Source organism: Patiria miniata, unplaced genomic scaffold (assembly GCF_015706575.1).
Source record: "Patiria miniata isolate m_02_andy unplaced genomic scaffold, ASM1570657v1 HiC_scaffold_3, whole genome shotgun sequence".
Lineage (NCBI taxonomy): Eukaryota > Metazoa > Echinodermata > Asteroidea > Valvatida > Asterinidae > Patiria > Patiria miniata.
Window position 1 is genome coordinate 11,046,960 of NW_024037069.1, and position 20,644 is coordinate 11,067,603.

Genomic DNA, 20,644 nt, shown 5'->3' on the forward strand with positions numbered 1-20,644 from the left:
TTTTGAATGGGCTGTTGGAAATACTTCTATTTGAGTACACCACTAAGCCCCAACAAAGAAATCCTAAAGACATTACAAAAATTCAAGCAGTCAGACAGTAAACGCTTGACGTATTTTGCAAGTGATTGTTTTAGCTGAATTTCAGCCAAATTTTGCAGAAATTTTCGAGAAAGTAAAATTTTGCAGAAATTTTCGAGAAAATAAACCACCACCATATTATTCTGTAAAATTTGTGCTTTGACATGAAGATATGACTGATTGGTTTTGAAAAAAGCTTCAAATTAAGTTTCCCTGACGTGTATTTGTGCTCAGTAAAGTACTTTAGACTAACTGCAAGCCAGGCTAGACACGCGCAATTAAAAAAAAAAAAAAATTAACTTAAGGCCAAAAAAAAAAAAAGTCTCCGGTTTCTGGTATGGATCGAGCTTGCCCAAAAAGTGGTGCGGCGACGCGGCTTTTTTTTTTTTTTTTAACCTGATTTTTTTTGCTTCAAATGTCGGCTGATGACTGTAAATGGTGCCCGACTAAACTTAGTGCAAATATAGTCCAGAGAGGCCACATAAAGCTTATTCTCGACCATAACCCAATCTAGAAACACGTTAAAATTGTGCAGCAGCAGGATTCCAGTCAAACCAGTGAGTTTGGCGGTTTTGATATATCATCTTTTATTGAAAAAAAAACTTTTTCATTTTGCCGACGCGCATGGCTACGGCGAACCGCGCGCATACCAGAAACCGGAGACTTTTTTTTTTGGCCTAATTTTTGTTAAGGAAATTTTATGATGTTTATATTGTTCAAGTAAATTTATAACATCTGCATGTGAGTATAAAAGTGTTTATATAGGCAATGTATTTTGTGTAATGATAGATGTAGCAGATTTTTGTTAAATCTAGCAGATGTTTGAAATGCATCTAGCAGAATTTTGCCATTACCTTACGGTCACCCCGTTTGCTACTTAGTTGGTTTCAAATTTATACAATAAGCCAATTTTTAGATGGGCTGGTGGAAATACTTCTATTTGAGTACACCACTAGTTCCAAACAAAGAAATACGAAAGACATTAACAAGGGTCAAGGGACGAGACAACTGAGTGCGGTGATGACCAGTAGTGTAAGAATGGTGTGTCTTTCGGCCCTCAAATGTACATAGGGAAAGGTCTAGCTAGCAATGAATCCTAAATAAATAGGTTTTTCTGTTGTCATTTTTTTTGAAGGACTAGCCTAGGTCTGATCCAGTAATAACGATGGAATCGTACGTAGCGCACGTATCTACCAACAATTAGGAACTCAAGGCGCTGGAAATTATGTCAATATTATTATTTTAGAATGGTAAACAAAGTTTCTGAGGAATATGAGACCCATTATGTCGGGGTTTACAAGGTGCAGTTTAAAATGCATGACCAGAGCAATGCATCCAAGATATCAAAGGAATGCTTACTGCCGCTAGTTTAAAATAAATCAATAATAGTATTGATCGTAGCATAATACGATACATACCAAACACACCTCTTTTAAATGGGAAAAACATATCTTTAAGGCCAAAAAAAAAAGTCTCTGGTTTCTGGTATGTGCGCGCCTCGCCGTAGCCATGCGCGTCGGCAAAATGAAAAAGTTTTTTTTTCAATGAAAGATGATGTCTCAAAACCGCCAAACTCTCTGGTTTGACTGGAATCCTGCTGCTGCACAATTTTAACGTGTTTTTAGATTGGGTTATGGTCGAAGCTTTATGTGGCCTCTCTGGACTCCCATATATTTGCACTAAGTTTAGTCGGGCACCATTTACAGTCATCAGCCGACATTTGAAGCAAAAAAATCAGGTAAAAAAAAAAAAAATGCCGTGTCGCCGCACCACTTTTTGGGCAAGCTCCATACCAGAAACCGGAGACTTTTTTTTTGGCCTACAGATGTACATAGCGCAGATGTCTTTATACATGCATACCGTACAAAAAATTCAATCACATGCATGTTCCGGTATGTCATTGCATGGTTGAGACTATGAAGAATGCAAACGCAGGTCAGAAGGGGTCATTCCCAACATCTTATATGATACCACGAAGTTTTTTAAAACATGTAAAATTAATATACCTTTCTGTTTTGCGAATTGAGGTTGACTCTGGCTTTTCATGATGAAAATCACGTACTTGAAGCTCTTGTACCAAAAAGGAAACATTGTATAAAAAAAAACAGGGTATGACTGCATGGGTTGGTCATTATATTTTCGTGGGTTTTTTTTGGGGGGGGGAATACTTAAATTAATAGCTTAAAAATACCTAAACCAAAAGAGAGTGCCCCTTTAAGCCCCAGTCTTTTTCAATATTGCCTGCCATTTAAGTCAGTCATTGTTGATTTATCAATTTATCATAATCTTTTCCTCTTTTAGACTGATGCACATCTTAATATGCACAACCTGCATTTACTGTGAAATTTAAGGGAAGATACAACATTTGAAAACATCAAAAAATTAAATGATCAAATTATCACAAAATATCTTATTGGATTGTAAGGGAACGACAGTCTAAAGCATCCTGTAAAATCGTGGCTCCTGGTGTGCTGACATCTTCAAGAAAACTTGTATTTTTCCAATGCTGGTCGGCCGACCAGCATTGGAGAAAACTGGCTTTTTCAAAAACTAGTTATTCCGCATTTTCTTTGCAATTGACTACACACCTGTGAAGGGGTACAAGCCTGCTGGACTGATTCTCTGACCGTACAACTCCCTAAAGTCTATAAATTGCTCTGTTTCATTTTAAACGGGGTCGGGGAACCAGACTATATACAAGAACATGATTGGTTTTCTTGGTTTTTCCAGCATCAACGATAAAAAAAATGTGAAAACAAGTCAGTTTAACAATATTTGCTATAACATACTAATCCTTCAAATCCATTTATTTCTGAAAATTGCAGCCAAAGCAAATGTTGTACATTCCCTTTAACACAATCCAACAGAAACATAATTGTACATTAAGGACCAACATGTATATTTTTGCAATAGCCTGCACATGTGGTAATTAAAGATATCTAATAACACTTAAACAATGCTTCACTATGCTATGAGTATGATTGTCCTTCCCTTTTGACTTGTAGTTTATGGGCTATGTTGTGGTCACAAATAGTGTACCTCATCCCAGCCCCCTCAAAAATTACATATCAATATATCTCTTTCAATATCTCAACTTACACTTTCAAAATATTGTGAGTGATTATCACATCCACATTTTCTTTCACAGCTTTGTTTTGAAAATGCCAGCATTATGCCTCAAAAACCCTCTTCCTTTACTGAATGAAGGTAATCATCAATTTAAATTGTAAAATTTGTTCAACACTGGTGACATCTGATGTGATAAAATAGCAAACTTTTTGTAAAAACAATCATTTTAGCTTTTGCTACGCAGATATGAATATTTAACTTTATGCTAATTTGGCTCCGCCCAATGGGTAGTTTTCTCCATCGAAAAGCTCTGAAATGATTGCACAAAGCCAGATTTATGAATTAACATGCTGATTGTCACGTTACTATCACAATTAGTAAACAAGTAAATTATTAAATAGAACTTTCTCACGAATGTATCTTGTCATAAATATCTTTGTAGACATTTCAAGGAATCATGCATATTCATTTTTTTGGTAAAACGCTTCACCCAGTTAAAGGAGCACTCTGTAAAGGAATTGGCATTTTGTACTTTTAAATGTTTTTCCCCCAAAATTAAAAACCCTGGTTATTTAATGCAGTGTCCCCTTTTATTATTGCAACAAAGGCTTCAAGTGATTACAGTGCTCCTACCGGTAGTTAGAAGATGGACAGATATATTTCCCTATGTATTTCTGATTTTGAACTCATAAAATGCACTTTGCAAATATATGATTAATTACACTAACTTTAATCAAATCAACTTTTTTGGCTAACTTTCATGTTTAACTTAGAATGAATGGGATAATTTTTAACAGATGTCCATAGCAAAGATCATAAAATCCATACCAAATTTCAATAAAATGTCAATGCATGGCCAAACAAAAATATGTGCAGATAGATTTTTACCATTGATCTATATCAAATTTCTATTATAGTTCATGTGCTACAGTGCGTGTCTGTAATTTTTTTTGAAATTTAATGAACTTGACTTTGCAAGATGGAGCCCAAATGCAATGTGAGAGTGCAGCCAATATGGCCGGCATAGGTGTGATAGTATGAACAAAAAAATCTCTATGTCACGAATGCACAATGTGTGCATTATAAGCGCAGGGGGTACACTGATTGAACATTTCAGTTTTATAAAAGTGGTTTGCAATAGCGCACCTTTATGGAAAATACAAAAACAGATATGTATCCGTACAAAATTGCACACAAAAATGGACGCCCCCAGAAAGCTACATTACATTGCATGTGGCGAGCAAGTACTCCAGTGATTTACTACAGCTCTGTGTTTCTTGCAAAATAATTCAGTCAAAAAAAAAAGGCACAAAAAAAAAACAATCTCAGATTTTATTTGGAGTTAATAATAATCAAAACGTAATTTTTGGTATCTCGCCTTACTGGTGTACTAATTTTTATGTTTGAATCGGATATTGACTTATCTGTACTCAAAACAGCGGTTGGCAAACACGGAAGGTTGAACGTCAACATGTAAGTTCAAATTAAAAAAAGAGGTTCCATTTGGTGTTTGCCCTTGGTAATCAGTAACTGAAGTCAAGCCTGCCATTCACGTAACCTGGGCTACTTTGACAGCTAGGAGAGGAATGCAAACATTGGTATCGGCCTTGTCGAAAGCTGTTTAAACACTCGGTAACTAACTGATCGCACGTCACTATATTTTCCTTCTTACAAATTTTTATTATAATTAGAAGTGGTTTTTTTTTGCCACGCAGAGGACAGGCAAATGCAAGGAAAGAGGAAGAGCTTGATTTTTTTAATTTTTTTTAATTAAGGAACCAATCAAGAAGTCACATGCAAATCATTAAATGTGCAGATGCTTGGGGTGGGGGTGGGGGGGGGGAGGTCATGGGTGGTGATCCTAGGAGGGGGAGGATGGGCAGGGGAAGGCAATAGTGATGTCCTACAAAATAATATATCTAAGTAAGTACAAATTTTAACCATTTGACGTACATAAATTTGAACTGTACTTTTTTTTCCGAATGTCTTCGACAGCTTTGAGATATTGCTTGTCCAGAACACTTTTTTCACGAAAAAAAGAGAGAGTATACTGCAGGGAATATAGCTGTAAAATGTGTATGTAAAGTGTATATGAGAAATAAATAGAACAGTGACCAGAGGCGGAACAAGATGGTGGGGGGGGGGGGAGGTGGGGGTTGAAACCCTTCCCCCAAGCTCTGACAGCAATTTTGTTTTTTCATAGAAATAGGGTCCTATATACTAAAAATAATGCGAACCCCCTCCCACCTTGACACCCACAAATAAAATTTTATGACATTGAAAGTATGGTACCAGCCCCCCCCCCCCCCAACTGGTTTGTACGGAGGACATGTGTCCAGTGAAAAACCTGTCTTCATTTCTGCATTGATTTGCTGATGAACGTACCCCCCCCCTCCCCCCTGCCAAAATTACTGGATCCGCCCCTGGTGGCCCCTAGAGCCAGGTTGCTTCCAACCCCCCCCCCCCCCCCCCCCTCGGCAAGAGATCACAATTCCTAATTGGGTGGGGAACAGTGCTCCCTTTGTCCCCATCTGTTGTTCTTTTCTGCAAAATGGTGGTTATTGAAACAAAATGACAAGGACTAATAAACAACACTTCTGGTTTCAGATGATGTCAACAATCTCGGTTCGTTCCTACTTTTTAAATTTCTGGCATTTATTAAACTTCAGGCAAAAAATTATGGAATTTTTTTAAACTGCTGTTGTGGTCAGTTTATAGCAATTTCTTATCAACCTCCATACAAACGTATTCCTTGTCATAGTCACACAGATAACCGTCAAGTTATAAAACGGTACTAAGCCAAAAAATAGAGTTTTAAATAAAAAAAAATTAGGTTGAGTTTGAAACAGTAACCCCTCGATTGAAAATCACCCTCAAAATCATCAAGTTTAAAAATGGTAGCAATTTAATTAACAAAAAATAACTGCCCAGGTTGGGTTTGAACCAGTAACCCTTTGATTCAAAATCACCTAAACTCATCCAGTTCAAGTTAATCTATAAAAAGAAAGCCCAGGTTAGGTTTGTACAAATAATCACTTGATTGAAAATCACCTACAATTATCAAGTTCAATATGGTGCTGAATTTAAAAAACAACAACCCAGGTTGGGTTTGAACTAGTAACCCCTTGACTGAAGATCACCTAAAATCATGAAGTTTAAAATGGTAGCAATTTAAGAAAAAAAAAAAACAGCCCAGGTTGGATTTGAAGCAATGGCAACTCACCAGTGCCGAGGCTAGGTGCACTCCAGCCAACTCCCCCATGTCGTTGTGACTCAGGTCAATCTGGGTCAACGTACTATTGTTCTTCAAACCCTCCGACAGGCGAAGCGCATCTCGATCCGTCAGATGATTGGCTGAAATGAGGAGACAGGGATACATGTTTAGAATGCTTGTAACTCTCACATTGTGACACATACTGGCACAAATATATCACAGCCTAGGGAAGTCATTTTCAATTTCCGATACTCACAGCTGAGAGAGAGTATCTTGAGAGTGTAGTTGGTCTCCAGCATGGAGGCAAACCCTGAAGCGCCCTTATATCTCATCTGGTTCTCAGACACATCCTGTTAATAATGAAGAAAAATTAATCAAATTTTTTTTATACCTTTTCATTCTTTTCTAATGAATAATGAGGAAATTTCGGTACCAAAACCAAATTATGTTTAAAAGGTGTGCAACAAGTTTATGGATGGGTAATTTCTGCTTTATGAAAGGAAGTGTATAATGTCCAGTGCAGAGCCAATTAACCATGATATCTAATTAATGATTCAGAGAAATGATCCAAACTCCTAGTCTGTAATATCTCCTTAAACATTATAAGATAGATGCATAAGATTTGAAAAAATACATTTTCAGGTTTATTTGCTGAGCTCTCAAAATCTCTGTCACGGACATTACATAACGCTGGAATTGTCTGTATAATAAATTCCTGATTTATGTCTATTTGAAATCAGACTGTTTCTATGTTCCATTTTCAAATCTGCAATAACTCTTAAAAAACACATGCTGATGACAACATCAGGAAATCACTGAAACACCACCCCCCACCAATTAAACCCCGCCCACCAAATCCATCCCACCGACCAGTTTTGTGATGTAGCAGTTATCTCTCATCATGTAAGCAATAACAGCTCCTCCATCTCCTTCTAGATGGTTGTCACTCAGATCCAACGTTTCTGTGCACGTGTTGCTCTGTTTCAATGACCAGAAAAAACAAAGGCAGCTTTCAACATTTGTAATTCAAAGGGTAATTTGTAATTTTTAAAGATTAATTTGTAATTAAAAAAAAATAGATTACATGGTAATCTATTTTTTTTTAATGCGGAAATGCACCTTTGTGTCCCATTTAACTTTACTTTCAATTTTCATTTCACCATTTTTGAGGGAATTTTGGTGCCTTTTTGGTTTTTATGCTAGCGAAAATTTGCATATTCAAGAGCAAAAGCGTGATGTCATTTCAGGCAGAAACCTCAATGTTTCCAGCTATTTCAGCATCACAAGTTGCAAAATTTTGGATATTTTGTTCATCGTAAATGTTCATGTTCTTTGGTGATTCTTTGTTGTTTCAGTACATGACATTAGGCCAATGAGCAAAATTTTCCCACAAAGGTTTTCGATGAGCAACTTCTGGGTTCACAATTTGAACAGAAAACCCTTGAACAAAACAGAGTCTTCCTGAAATGACATCATGGCAATCAAGCCCTCATTTGTCAAGAACAGTATGGAAAATTTGAAATAGCTAAAAAAGTGTACTTTTCAATAAAATTAACCAAACAGGATGTCAAATAGTATTCATACAAAAAATAAGGGAATTAGGAAGTTGCACAAAATATGAACCCAAGAAAATTTCATGTCCATAACATGAATAATTTCTTTAAGGGCACAGCAAGTTGCTATATGTTTTCCTTGAGATTGTGCAGCAATACATTTTTTTTTTAATCCTGAATTCATATGCAACACACTGGCTGCATATTATGGTGACAAAAAGCTCAGAATTTTGTGGTTAGAAAAACCATGAAATATTGCTTGTGTACTTGCTTGTGTATATGGTTTGTGTACTTACCCTAAAGGCCTTGGCCAGTGGAATAAGAGCCTGCATGCCGATGTACCGATGCCTCATAATGAATGTGGTCTCATGGAGGTGCCTGACAACATAACACGCCGGGTCTACACCTAGACAGACAGAAAGACGGACATACAGACAAACAATTCAAGATGAGTTATTACTTCACAAGGCCAGCAATGTAAGCCACACAAAAGACACAAAAGAAGTTTTGCCAATATTCTACAATTTGTTTTATAGAAGTATGGCATAGCGGTACTTTCCTTGCCTTCCACCGCTGTGGCCTGGGTTCGATTCCTGCCCGGACCACATGTGGATTGGGTTTTCAGTCCCTACCTGATTCCATGGCTTTCCCCAAGTATATTCTTTGGTGTTTTCCTCCCACCTCTAAACCTGTAATTTCCTCACATTGTCTCATCTCTACAGGTTTCTTCAGGTTTGCGAGCCACTAGGGCACTTTTACTTGGTTTCATTACCAGAAATAAATAAGTATAATAATAATAACTTGTTTGTTTTTTTTAGAAAAAAAAACACTTCACATATTTTAGTTTTAGAGGTGGAAAATAAAGTCCAAAAGAATATTCTGGGAAAAAGCCATGGAATCAGGTAGGGACTGAAAACCCAATCCACAGGAATCAAACCCAAAACACAGATGGTGAGGAAAGAACCACTACGCCGATGTTGACTCCCCAACCTGCAGCCGATTTCAAGAAACTTTACGCAATAGCGCAACTCCGCTTGTGCCACAATTTATCGCGTAAGCTGCGCAACATTTCCCGCTGCGCAACATTTCCCGCTGCGCAACATTTCACTACTGACACATTTCACAAAAGTCTCATAGTGCGTAAGTCTGAGACTAACTGCTATTATCCTTGTCCAAGATGTTTAGATTAAATTAAAAGCGTTGCGTAATTTTATTGCGCAGGTGCGCAACAAAATTGTTACGTAAGTCTTACGTATTGCACAACCTATGCACTTTTTCAGGAAATCGGCCACTGATTTTAAAGAGCAGCCTCTGTCTTCTTAGAAAAGCACCATCTGAGAAGTTGGTCCATCGTGCCCGGCTGGCTCACTCTTCACTCCGTTGACAATACTGCAACCCCAAGAACCAAACATTTCAACATATTCCTTATTTTTGTGATATTTTGTTGAATGGCAGCAGCATGTAATCTCATGAATTCTGAGAAGGATTTTTGGCACCAGTGGCTTACCTTCCTGCTTACATTCTGCCAAGTAAACGTTCTTGCCTGCCGAATCATAGATCATCTCCTTGTCTGTCAAAAAGAAGGAAAAGATTGATTTTTAAGTAACAGCATCATAAACTCCGATACAAAGGGATAACATGACATTTGAAACATGCTGACAATTAGACAAAATATTAAGACATAATGAAATAGCAACTATCTATTCGAGCGCAATGTTAAATTCATACACTACACCTTAAAATGAACTTTAATGTATTTCAATTTGAATGAGTACATCCATTTTTTGATCAGAAACTGTTTGATGTCTGACCATAGTGTTTAGCCTCTGTGAAGATTCGAAACTTTTTTCCATAGATATGAAAATTGCAAATGGTAACTGACTCTAGCAGATGTTAAACACTTATCTTGCTCAAAAGACAAAATGCTTCATTTTGCCTAAAAGAAGGTGCCTTTGCAGGACGTCAACCTATGACATACCATAGTGGCTGAAAGTGGTGAAATACTTCTCAAGATCCTGCATATTATCGCCCGAAATCAAACTTTTCCTTTTGGACAACACTTTAACTTTCCACATTTCTAGTCTCTAACGATCACTTCTAACTTCTGAAGCAACTAACAGCCAAATGCAGCAATGCTCATTCTTATACAGATCAAAGCTTAATTGTATTAGTGCAGAACAGGTGTTTTTAAAGAATGAATTTTCCCTTTGAATGAAATATTCCCACTCAAATTAATCTATTGTGACTATTAAATACGCAACAGGTGTATTTTGAATTGTTAATTACACTTTAATCAAAACAGGTGAATACAAGGAACTTTAACCATAGGTCATCAATTGAATGATGCAAGGAATATCTTTGTTCAAAATAAATCTCCCTTTTGAATGTCTTTTTAAATTTCAACTTAATTTATGTCTTTTTAAATATCAAATTAATTTTTAACAGGTGCACTGTTTATTATGACTAATACAATCCAATTAAGTGGTAACTGGTATTAAAGAAGCATATTTTATATGATGGCAACAATACTTCCAGAAAAAAATGTATGTAATGTATGATTTTCTAATTTTGACTTTGGTAATTTTGCAGCTTTTGCATAATGAAATAGAAAAAAAAAGTTGGGAAAAATCACAAATCTAGACTTCACTCTGTGCTTTCGGAAAACTCACACCCCAAACAACTCAAAGCTTGTTGGATTCCTATTTAAAATTATGCGGTTTACTTTCACTTAATTTGTGTTGACTTCAAAGGTATACAGAATCCTTTGCTTTTCATGCATTTGTTCATCTCCAATAATTGCCTCTCAAAACCCAAAGAAAATTGTTCAAACCAAACCTGTTTGAGTTTCAGCTAGTGGATATTACACTTTTTGAGAAACGGTATTTACCCCCCTAATATTTTGTAAAGACTGCCTTTTTTCATTCAAATGCCCTTTTTCAACGGGCTTACCCCCCAATAATTATTAAAGAGTGCCCTTTTTTTAACAAAGTGCCCTTTTTGTCGGTTTTGAACAGCGCCCCCATCGACAGATGGTACCAGGCCCCCCCGCCCCCCAGATGTTACCAGCCATTTTACGAAGGCCAAGTGTCCGGAGAAAAAAACCTGTCTACATTTCGCAACGGATGTACAAGTGCCCTTTTCAAAATTTTTTACCCCCCTCCCAATAAAAATGAAAGTGCTACGCCCCTGACATTTATGAGGTATAGTAAATAACGAATATCACACCCCTCAAAAATCAATTTTGTTAGACACAAGTTGCTGTTGTCAAAACACTGTGCTGTACATAACTAATTTTTTTTTTAATTGTTCAAGACTTACTGGATAAGACAAAATCTAGTTTAAAGAATTGTCCACCTGACTGTCAAACTCAGTTGAACAAAGTGGGTTTATGCTTCAGATCCATGAGAAAATATCAGATCACTGGGGTCATTTGAAATAAATTGCTCTTTGCCATGTCAGATGGACACTAATGTATCCTGTTGGGTCATTTATCATCTAGGTGCTGACAGGCATTGATTTTTTTTTTGACTGGCCGTGACTGTATTGGGATCAAATTACACTACGCAGTCAACAACAGATCTGATAACAATGCATTAAGATGGGCATGACAGAAAACGTAACACACAATGCTTCACAGTTTTCTGAAAACTAAGTGGTCAGGATATATAGGTACATGGGTTGATACTGTTGTGATTGTTGGATGGGGTCTGCATTTGGAAGTTTTTTAAAAAGTAGAGTAGATCATTTTTTCATTCCTGCATTTTGTTTTGTTTGAGGTAAACAAAAGTGCTCAAAATCTAAAGAAAGGTGCTTAATTAACAACTAACCTGATGAAGTTTTAGCTCTGTGACTGCTATATATTCCGAGAAAACAACATTCTAGGATCTCGTTTTCAATTCAAAAGTTCCCAAATCATATTTTCAATTGCACCCAAAATCAGCATCCAGGACACGTTTTCATTCAGCCGATGCACTCAACTGACGAATAATAACAACTTGTGCAAGCGTCATGTCAACGCTTGCGCGCTCCCATTCACGACGGGATTTGCCCAATCAGAAACTAACTACTAACAGACATTCCTTCCTTTGGAAAAGGTCTTCTTTTATTGTTTTCTTCAAAATGACAGCATGCCAAAAGGAATATTTCACGGGGAGTTAAAACTTAAGTGTTTTGATGCAATTCTGTTAAATTACTGAATTACACATATGTGGCTTCACCCACCTACAGCAAAAAAATATGTGCACAGTAGGGCCTACGCCATTCGTCAGAAGCTGAATGGCACGCCGTGCTCCATTCGTGCAAAATAATGGCAAAAAAACCCCAATAGAGTGATGTCACAGGAGGGTGTTATATAAAGGAAGGCAACACATTTTGTCCATTCGTTGACAAGTTTGCAAATATCAACCGAGCTATTTTACAAGCTAATTACAGCCAGTCCTCCTGAACAGATGTTTTAGACATTTACTGGATTCTCACATCCACACTGTGCAGGCTTTCATATTAACCCAAAAAGACTACATCAACAAACAGAGCCACTAAATACCGACTATCTTGTTGGCTATGGGAAAGAATGAAATGATGAATAACGACAAATACAATTTTGTTATTGAATAAAAACATACGCAACTCATAAACAAAAACAAAAACATTTATGGCCATTATGGGAAAAAAGTAAAAACTTACCACGGGTAAATATAATTAATTTAAAAAAAAAGCAAATACTTGTACGACCATCTTGTGTTGGGGGGGGGGGGGACCGGGAGTTGACTGCTCACCTGGGGCAAATTCCTCCTCTAGATCCGTGTCATACTCCGCATCGTCCACAGGGGGTCCCTCAATGAGCCTTCTGATTGGATCGTCCGATCGCAGGCTGTCACCGCCCTCACTAGGGAAGTACTCGTCAAACTCCTCCACCAATGGCTGCTCATCTGGCACGAGACAGAACAGTGCGATTTGGTTCATCATTTCAGATTGAATTTTGATGGGGAAATGTAACATTTATTTTAAATGTTGTTTTATTTTGATTTTTTGGGGGGTTTGTTTGTTTGTTGCTTACTTGTTTGTTTGTTTGCATTTCTGGCTATTCAACAACAATAAGGATTGTATATTACTCAATGCTGGGATCTTATGAGAAAAAGAATTTTGTCAAGAGCTACTCGAACCAAGAATCTCCAGCATACTGGTGTTGGCGTCTTAATCACTCAACCACAAAGCTTGCTGAGGCTGGCTAGCCTATTCAGATCTGACATGGCATCAAGCTTTGGCCAACATTTGTATGCCCCCACCCCATCAACATACAATCAATAAGTGTAAATGATCACATCGGCTTTCACCAGAGTAAAAACTTGTTTCCAATCTGTTTTTATTTTACCTGTTGAAGTTTGCATTGATGAGACAGACAAGTCAAGTTCACTTGGTTCTGGAGTCTCATCATAACCACCAGTGGCCACAGAAATGTCATCGTCCGGCAGCTCAGTAACGGACCATGCTGTGGTTGGTTTGGCCTTCCTCTCCCTCGACCCGACCCGACCCTGTCCTCCACTACGACTCCGCCTCCTTTGGGACCGACCAGCCCTGGAAGACGACCCTGGACTTCGGGACGAAGTTGGTCGGGCATTCTGCCTGCCGCCAGAGGCTTGCTGCTGCCGGGAGCGGCTGAAACTGGACGTGGTCTTTGGCCGTGCTGCCCGTGGCGTCTTTTCCATGGCATGGCGTGGCGATTTTGCTGGTGAAGGTGAATTAGACTCAGATCTTCTAGATGAAGACAGGTCCATCGGAAAATCCAAGCCAAGGTCCTCAGCGGTGATTAGAATCGTTGGTAACTCGTCATCGGGGGAGTCGGCTGGTTCATGCTGGGCGGGGCAGGAAGGGGCGGGGTTCGATGTCGTCTTTGGGGGCTTTGTGGGGTCAGTTGACTGGTATCTTGTTGATCCAGGAGTCTGGTGACGAGTGGTATGTTCTCTTGTCTGTTTTGACTGTTTTTAGAATTTAAAAATAAAATTGTTACTAGTACTTCAATGTATTTGATTACTTAAAAACAAATTAAGGGAATACTTGACATAAACAAATTTGAACATATGAAAGAAAAATTTGCCTTTACAAGTTTGTATTGTCTGTGATATGTCTTCAAGAACAAATGGTTGTCAAATAATTATTAAAACTTATTCGATTCACAAAACATATTATAAATCACAATTCACTTTAAGGCACGAATTGCTTGGTCCAACCAACTGCACTTACATGACTTATCTATTTCAAGTTTATCATGTGAGTAACTTCTAACGCAGTGGCTATTGTTACGGCAGCCGTAACGCATTTCCCATTTTCTATCGTTACGGTAGACTGCAACCTGGCAACTTTTATAAAAAACATGACAAGAAAATATAAAATTAGAAGGAAAAAAGTGAATTTGAACTTTATGAAATTCGGACTTTATTTCCCTTTTAAAAAAAATCCTCCAAAGCCTCAGGTTAGAAAAGGAAAAAAATTCGAGTGCAAAACTGAGATTCGAACCCGCAACTTCGCGGTGCAAAATCCTACTCTCTATCGGCTGAGCTGGCGCACTGCTCGATAAAACGTGTGGAAACAAATAATTATATACCTGCGTGCGTATCAAAAAAATATCGTAGAGGGCGCTAAACAACGAGTGCCGTAACGATAGCCACTTCGAACTTCTAAACGTTTATCATTAGAATTCAGGAAAAGAAAGTCACAGTCATTGTCAATACACACTAATCCACTCACTATTTGTAAACAAACAGCATTCAACCAAAAACAATTCAGACTGAAAAAATATTTAATAAAATAAATAAAATGTATATCCAAAAGAGAAATCCATACCTGCATGCTGTATCCTCCACCACACCTGTGGATTTTAGCTGCTGCCGATGCCATAATTAATTCACGATGAAATCAGTCCCGGACTTTGCACGAGGTGACCGTGTGCCAGCGACCGAGTTAATCAACGATTGGACGGCGGGCATTCCATGCCTGAATGGCATCGTGCGTGCACGGTCCACCGAGAATATTCTCGGTCCATTAATTTCAAAAAAATAATCTTTATCACAAACAAGAAATTAACTGGAGCAGCAGATCACGCCACAAATACGATCTAGGGTTTTTAAAGCGTATCCCCTTTTCAACGAACCATGTAGTTTTAGCAAAATGAACAATTTCTGAGCATTTCCGCACACAGCAATCCGTTGCCAAGAACGCGACCACCTGTTGCATACAGCTAGCAGCGCTGAACTATCACTTTTCGTGCCAAAGAAATAGCGCCCTCCAGCGACACCTTATGAAGTTTCACTTATGTCTATAAACATTTTCAAGGGAATCGGAAGTCTATCGCGTCAACTACAAAATACAGTCCTACGTTTTCTTTAAAAGATAATGTGAAATTACGCATGAAAATTAAAATAAATAAATAAATACATTTCCTAGGGTACATTTATTTATTGCTGGACCTGAGGGGCCGGCCTATTTTGATCTAACTTACTGAGTTACTATTTTGATCTAACTATAGTAAGTGACTGACTGTCTGCCTAGTGTTGGGCTTGAAAAGTTATTCAGGATAAATCCAAACAAGAACTGGATTTCACTAGGGCCCTGCATTAGAATAACGCAAATAACAACAAATAAAATACCCAAATGAGTCATTAAAACAGGCTTAAAAAGGAAATGTTCGCCTAATTAATACATTTTTTAAAAATGCTTGGAAGTCCTTTTTTCCCCTGACGCCCCCATGATAATAGTTCAGGTCTGGATCACATTCAAAAATAGAACATGACAAAGCAAAGCATATAGTCCTCGTCCGAGTGAATACTTAACACACAACGTCTTACATTAAATACTGGACAGTGGGCAAGAGTCTGGCACTGAAATTCTCAAATACATGTCTATATTTATAAACTCGATTTTTGGACTGATAACAAGCATGACAGGTATGATTTGTGCTGTTAATAATATAACAAAAAGTAGACCCAGAAATACCCAAGCTAATTCGAGCACATCCGGCCGCAAACAACGAACACGCATTTCGAAGACGTCGGACATTTCGGAAAGGGGTGAGATCACGTCCGCTTTTGGTCATGTATACATTTTTAGCAGTGGCGGCTACCTAATCTAAGATCTGTGTCACGAGCTTCTTTTGGTCTCGGAACTAGGATTCATATAATTTTGCTGTTGACCTGAGCATTGAAAAAAATATAAAAATTGAATTTCCAATCATTTCACCCGTGAATGCATTTTTCACTCTGCGGAACAACGCGCTTGTTTTCCAACATAATAATCAAGCCCGAGGTAACCATAGAAACGTTCGCGTTAAAAAACAAATTGACTAGAATCTGAAATCAAATTAGCCCTTGAAGGCTATTATGCAGTGACTCACCATAAACAATGACTCAGAATAAAACAAAAATGATTTCAGTCTTCAGATAATTATTGAACGGTGATGAAATTCGGAACTATATTTATCAAACAATCAAACGCTGAATACAGCATAAAATATTATGTTTTCTTTTTAAAGAGGAGAATCACAGTTATCGCGAGGGGTGTCATAACATGTACACAATGTTCAAGAATCCATGAATTTCTGTTTACAAAAGACCTGAACACAGAACAGCAACATAATATTTCAAGTAGTCGATTTTTTGAGGGGGGGGGGGGGACTAAGGTTAAATACATCGATTTTCGCCAGTTTTACGCACAAACACATTTCCTATATACAACAAATTCAACGACCTTTGTTCGGAAAGAAACAATATCTTTTATATGTTGGACCGATCCTTTGAGACCAGCTGTTCTGTTTTCTTTTTAATATCATATCAATCTTGTAAATAAGAAGACTAAGTTTATGATACCCATAGAGCTCTGTTTCTTGCTCTATGATGGTTTGGTCATAGGTAAATATTTGCAAATTATTCTGGAATCCGAGATAAAGACGAAACAAACTTGAGCAACCCACCAAACAAGGAAAGAAAGAAAAGATTAATCTAGATATAGCATTATAATCTCATTTTTTTTTTATGGAACACGGGTCATTCGCTTTTACAGTGGGCAAATTTCTGCATAAATTCCTTGTTTTTAAGATGCAAGTGTTTAACAGTGGAGACGGGGAGATTACATCAAATTCTTTGGTATAAAACACGAAACGTGTCTTTGTCAATTTGCAGTCCACTGCGTCTGTAACAAAACACGTATGTCTCAGGTGGGTGGTTCAAGATGAGCTTCACTTTCGTCTTGACTGCTCCCTTGACTTCAGCACGGCAAAACGAAGCGTTTGTTTTACTCCTCCCTCTCCGCTTATTTACCAGATGGTTATTCACGAAGCTAATAATTTATGATATAAGAGTACAATTGGAAAGGTTTCATTGAAGTGAGGGCCCAATTATTTTAATGTCAGGATGAAAAAGATTACGGATGAAGTACTTCAATATGATTCTGATTGGAAAATTATATTTTTGTCACCTTGGTATTTGAATGCATCACTGTTAGGTAGGCGTGTTGAAACATGAGCATAGACAAATGAAAAATTTAAATTGACGAAGAAGGAACTTGCTCCGAGACGCACGAGAATAGCATACTCATGTATTTTTTGGTAAGCCGTTCAAGGGTTCTGTTATAGATAATTAATTTTTTTAATGAGAAGGTGAGAAAAATGTAGTTCCAAATAGTAAATTACTTTCATGGTGAATTTATGATTTATTACAAGCACCTTATCTTAATAACAATAATGTGAAACGTGGAAATGTATTTGTGAATGGGAAGAAATTCGGCTCGGGTAATTAGCATCCTGCAGACGCCAACCGGTCTTAAACATAGTGTTGAAAACCGGCCAAGCACACATTAAATTTTATTCCCTTAATTAATAGACCACATTTTTGTTTCAGTTTTCTTCATTGAACTTAAGTTCTTAGCATCATTCTTTTATTAGAAAAAGATTGCAAGGGGAGATGACATCGGGAAAGGAAACTTAATAATTTTTAACAATTAATAGCTACATTTTTCTTTCTTCCAATTTCTGAGCGGGGCACGCGGGGACACAGACCGTGACGGGGGTGTGCGCTAGCGGAACGGGGGTGTGGCCTCCTCCCCTAACCCTCTCATATTATTTACGCCATTGGCTTACGCTTGGGTCATCGCGGAAGGTGTGACCGTCGGCACATGGCCGATCCGTGCCGAGCGGCCCCCGCCAAGGAACGCCGTCCTGATCCCCTTACGGAACGGCCGGTTGGTGACGCCGTACAGGATCGGATTGATGCAAGAGTTACCCACTGCGAGGATGACGCTCAGGTGGTATAGCTGCGGGGAGGTGCAGATCGGGGCGCCCAGGTTGTAGAACAGGAACACGGCCTGGTTTGGTGCCCAGCACACGGCAAAGGTCAGTACGAAGGCGAGGAGGGTACGCGCTAGGGTTTGGGTCGTTCGGAGTTGCCACATCTTTCGCCGGTCTGCCGGAGGGAGCGCTGAGAAAGGGAGAAGGGAAACACTCACCTTTTTAAAAGTATGTTCACATTTTTTTAAAAAGGATATATCACATTACCCCCTTAGTTTTATGTTCATTTTGTGTGTCTAATAATGCTTCATACTGTAAAGCAGATATATATGTTTAGAAGATAGGCCGAGTCAAAATTGGTCAGAAACAATTACAATGTCGCTGCTAATCGAGATTTTGTGCCAACAGAACCATCGTCTATTTTATGGAAACCGTAAGCAATGAGGGGCTTGCCAACCTCGTAGGTATTACCTCCATTCGCACTCAAGCATCAGCACATCTTCGTCTGCTATATTTTCTGCTATACTTAGCACAAAATTTCTTCCATTCAGCGGCAAGTATTGGCCCATGGAAAAGTCATATTTAGTTCAAAATTATTCTGGGGAGCATGCATGTCCCCTCTCAGTGGGGGTGTGCCCTCGGCACCTTTGCGCAATAATACCCCTCCCTCCCCCCCCCCCCCAAGAAAGTCCCTGGACCCGTGAAAATCCCTGATGATGAAAGAGGAGGAAAAGGTTTGACTCACTAATTTGACTTGTCAGATTCTGCACTTGTCTCTTCAGCGTCGAGATGACTTTCCATTGCACCGACACCATCAGCACGAACGGGCCGACCAAGCTCAGCGTTATGTTGAACACCCCGAACAATGCTTTAAACGCCGCGGAGCTCCAGCCTACAAACCGACACCCCACCACGCCTTCCTCGTCGTACATGAACAAGATGAAGGACTGGTTCGTCACGGCTAGAATCCAACAGAGGAGAATCACCAGAAGTTTGTTTCGCCTGCTGCCGAAGATTCTCTTGTATCTGTGGGGGTAGACGATGGCCGCGAATCGCTCCAGATTCACGGTGACGAGACTGAAGACGGAAGTCACCGCGCAGGTCCAGAAGGGGAACTTGCCGAAATAGAGACGGCACCGGAGCTGGCCCCAGATCGTTGGATTGGGCGGTAGGGAGTGGATAAACTGTGGCACGATCTTGTAAGGAATGACCAGCACGCAGACCACGAGATCGACCAGGGAGAGGTGCACTAGGAAATCACTGGTGTTGGACCGGAGGGACGGCACGCGGAGCAGCACGATACAGACCAGGAGATTGCCGGCCACTCCTACCGCGCAGATCATGCCATACAGGGTTAGGACCATCGTCCTTCCTTGCGCCTCATCGATGGCTAAGTTGCTCGGTGACGGACTATAACACGATTCATTAGGTACACCAAATACATCCAAGCGAAGTGTGGTCTGAATAAATGCCCCTTCGTGATACATTTTTGTCAACTTGTGTCGCTCGTATACACTCAACCAACAGTCTACAACGATAGCTGTGTCCAAGCGTGATAGACACGGCGCCGTCCACTATTACATTATGGGTCTCTCTCATACATTAAAAGTCTCTCTACTAATGTATTACATTAGAGCGCAAGAATCTCCTATTGTGCTCTCGAAGCGCAGCTTCAAAATTATATAAATTACAATTATATGGGTGCAGTCACGGAGTGACGGGGATCTTAAAGCGAGCGCTAAATCTAGCTAATCATTATTCTGGCATTAAAGAACACGCCATCTTGTTCGTGACCATTAGCATTGCCATTGCAATTAATTTTGATCGATGTTGGTGATGGTAAATACAAAAGCGACAGTGGCTTGCCTTTAATGGTTTTAGTGACGATGAAGAGGCTAACAAATAAAAGGCTAATAAAGTGGAGCGATTATGCATGCCAAGTTCGGAGGTTATGACGGTGTAGGCCTATGCGCGCATTGGCATACAGTGGTAGACCTTTTCCACTGAAGACCAACAGCCGTTTAATTCCTTCGTAAACACTGTGCACTATTTTGTAATTGGTGTCACAAGAGCATAAATTTGAGTCGTGTTTGGCTTTTTTTTTGCCAAAGATTGCGTATACAGGGTGAGTAAAAAAAACAACGAAACCCAAATGTCGGGACTATTGTTTTATTGAAGTTCTGCATGTAGCACTTTCAAAATCTAGGATATGAAAGCCCAATTCATAAGCTTTTTTAGTACAAGAATCATTCAAATCACCTATGTACTTTTGAAGTAACAGAATTTTAAACACAACCGCCGTTTTAAGGTTCTGTCCACGGATCACAAAAAAGGTGTGCGTTCTTTCAGCAAAATGAAAACAATTCACACACATCCCCGTTACATGGGATTTCTGTTCAGGTTTCAGGTTTTTGCTTGAAAGAACACTGAACGTTTTTGTGATCCGTGGACAGAACC

General features: G+C 38.9%; 2 protein-coding genes across 2 annotated transcripts in view; both read right to left on the reverse strand.

Annotated features, from left to right (window-relative positions):
- Positions 1–15,163, reverse strand: part of LOC119738040 (leucine-rich repeat-containing protein 74A-like) — a 29,804-nt gene extending 14,641 nt beyond the window's left edge. Inside the window, exons 1-8 of the mRNA XM_038212759.1 lie at positions 14,755–15,163; positions 13,286–13,889; positions 12,690–12,842; positions 9,422–9,484; positions 8,211–8,320; positions 7,232–7,339; positions 6,618–6,711; positions 6,371–6,501 (exon numbers count right to left, since the gene is read on the reverse strand). Coding sequence (XP_038068687.1) covers positions 6,371–6,501; positions 6,618–6,711; positions 7,232–7,339; positions 8,211–8,320; positions 9,422–9,484; positions 12,690–12,842; positions 13,286–13,889; positions 14,755–14,808 — 1,317 coding nt within the window. The 5' untranslated portion in view covers positions 14,809–15,163. The remainder of the gene's footprint in view (positions 1–6,370; positions 6,502–6,617; positions 6,712–7,231; positions 7,340–8,210; positions 8,321–9,421; positions 9,485–12,689; positions 12,843–13,285; positions 13,890–14,754) is intronic.
- Positions 15,164–18,036: 2,873 nt separating this feature from the next.
- On the reverse strand, positions 18,037–19,702 carry LOC119736460 (somatostatin receptor type 3-like). The gene is made up of 2 exons (XM_038210477.1): positions 18,933–19,702; positions 18,037–18,377 (listed from the first exon to the last, which is right to left on the reverse strand). The coding sequence occupies exons 1-2, from the start codon at positions 19,672–19,674 to the stop codon at positions 18,037–18,039; spliced, it is 1,083 nt and encodes a 360-aa protein (XP_038066405.1). The 5' UTR covers positions 19,675–19,702.
- Between the last annotated feature and the right edge of the window lie 942 nt (positions 19,703–20,644).

What these genes read in the sequence shown, in the direction of transcription:
- LOC119736460 (XM_038210477.1), bottom strand. Translation starts at nt 19,674, where the DNA reads ATGTATCACGAAGGGGCATTTATTCAGACCACACTTCGCTTGGATGTA. An exon ending in GAATCTGACAAGTCAAATTA is followed by an intron (nt 18,378 to 18,932) that starts GTGAGTCAAACC and finishes TCCCTTTCTCAG; the next exon opens with CGCTCCCTCCGGCAGACCGG.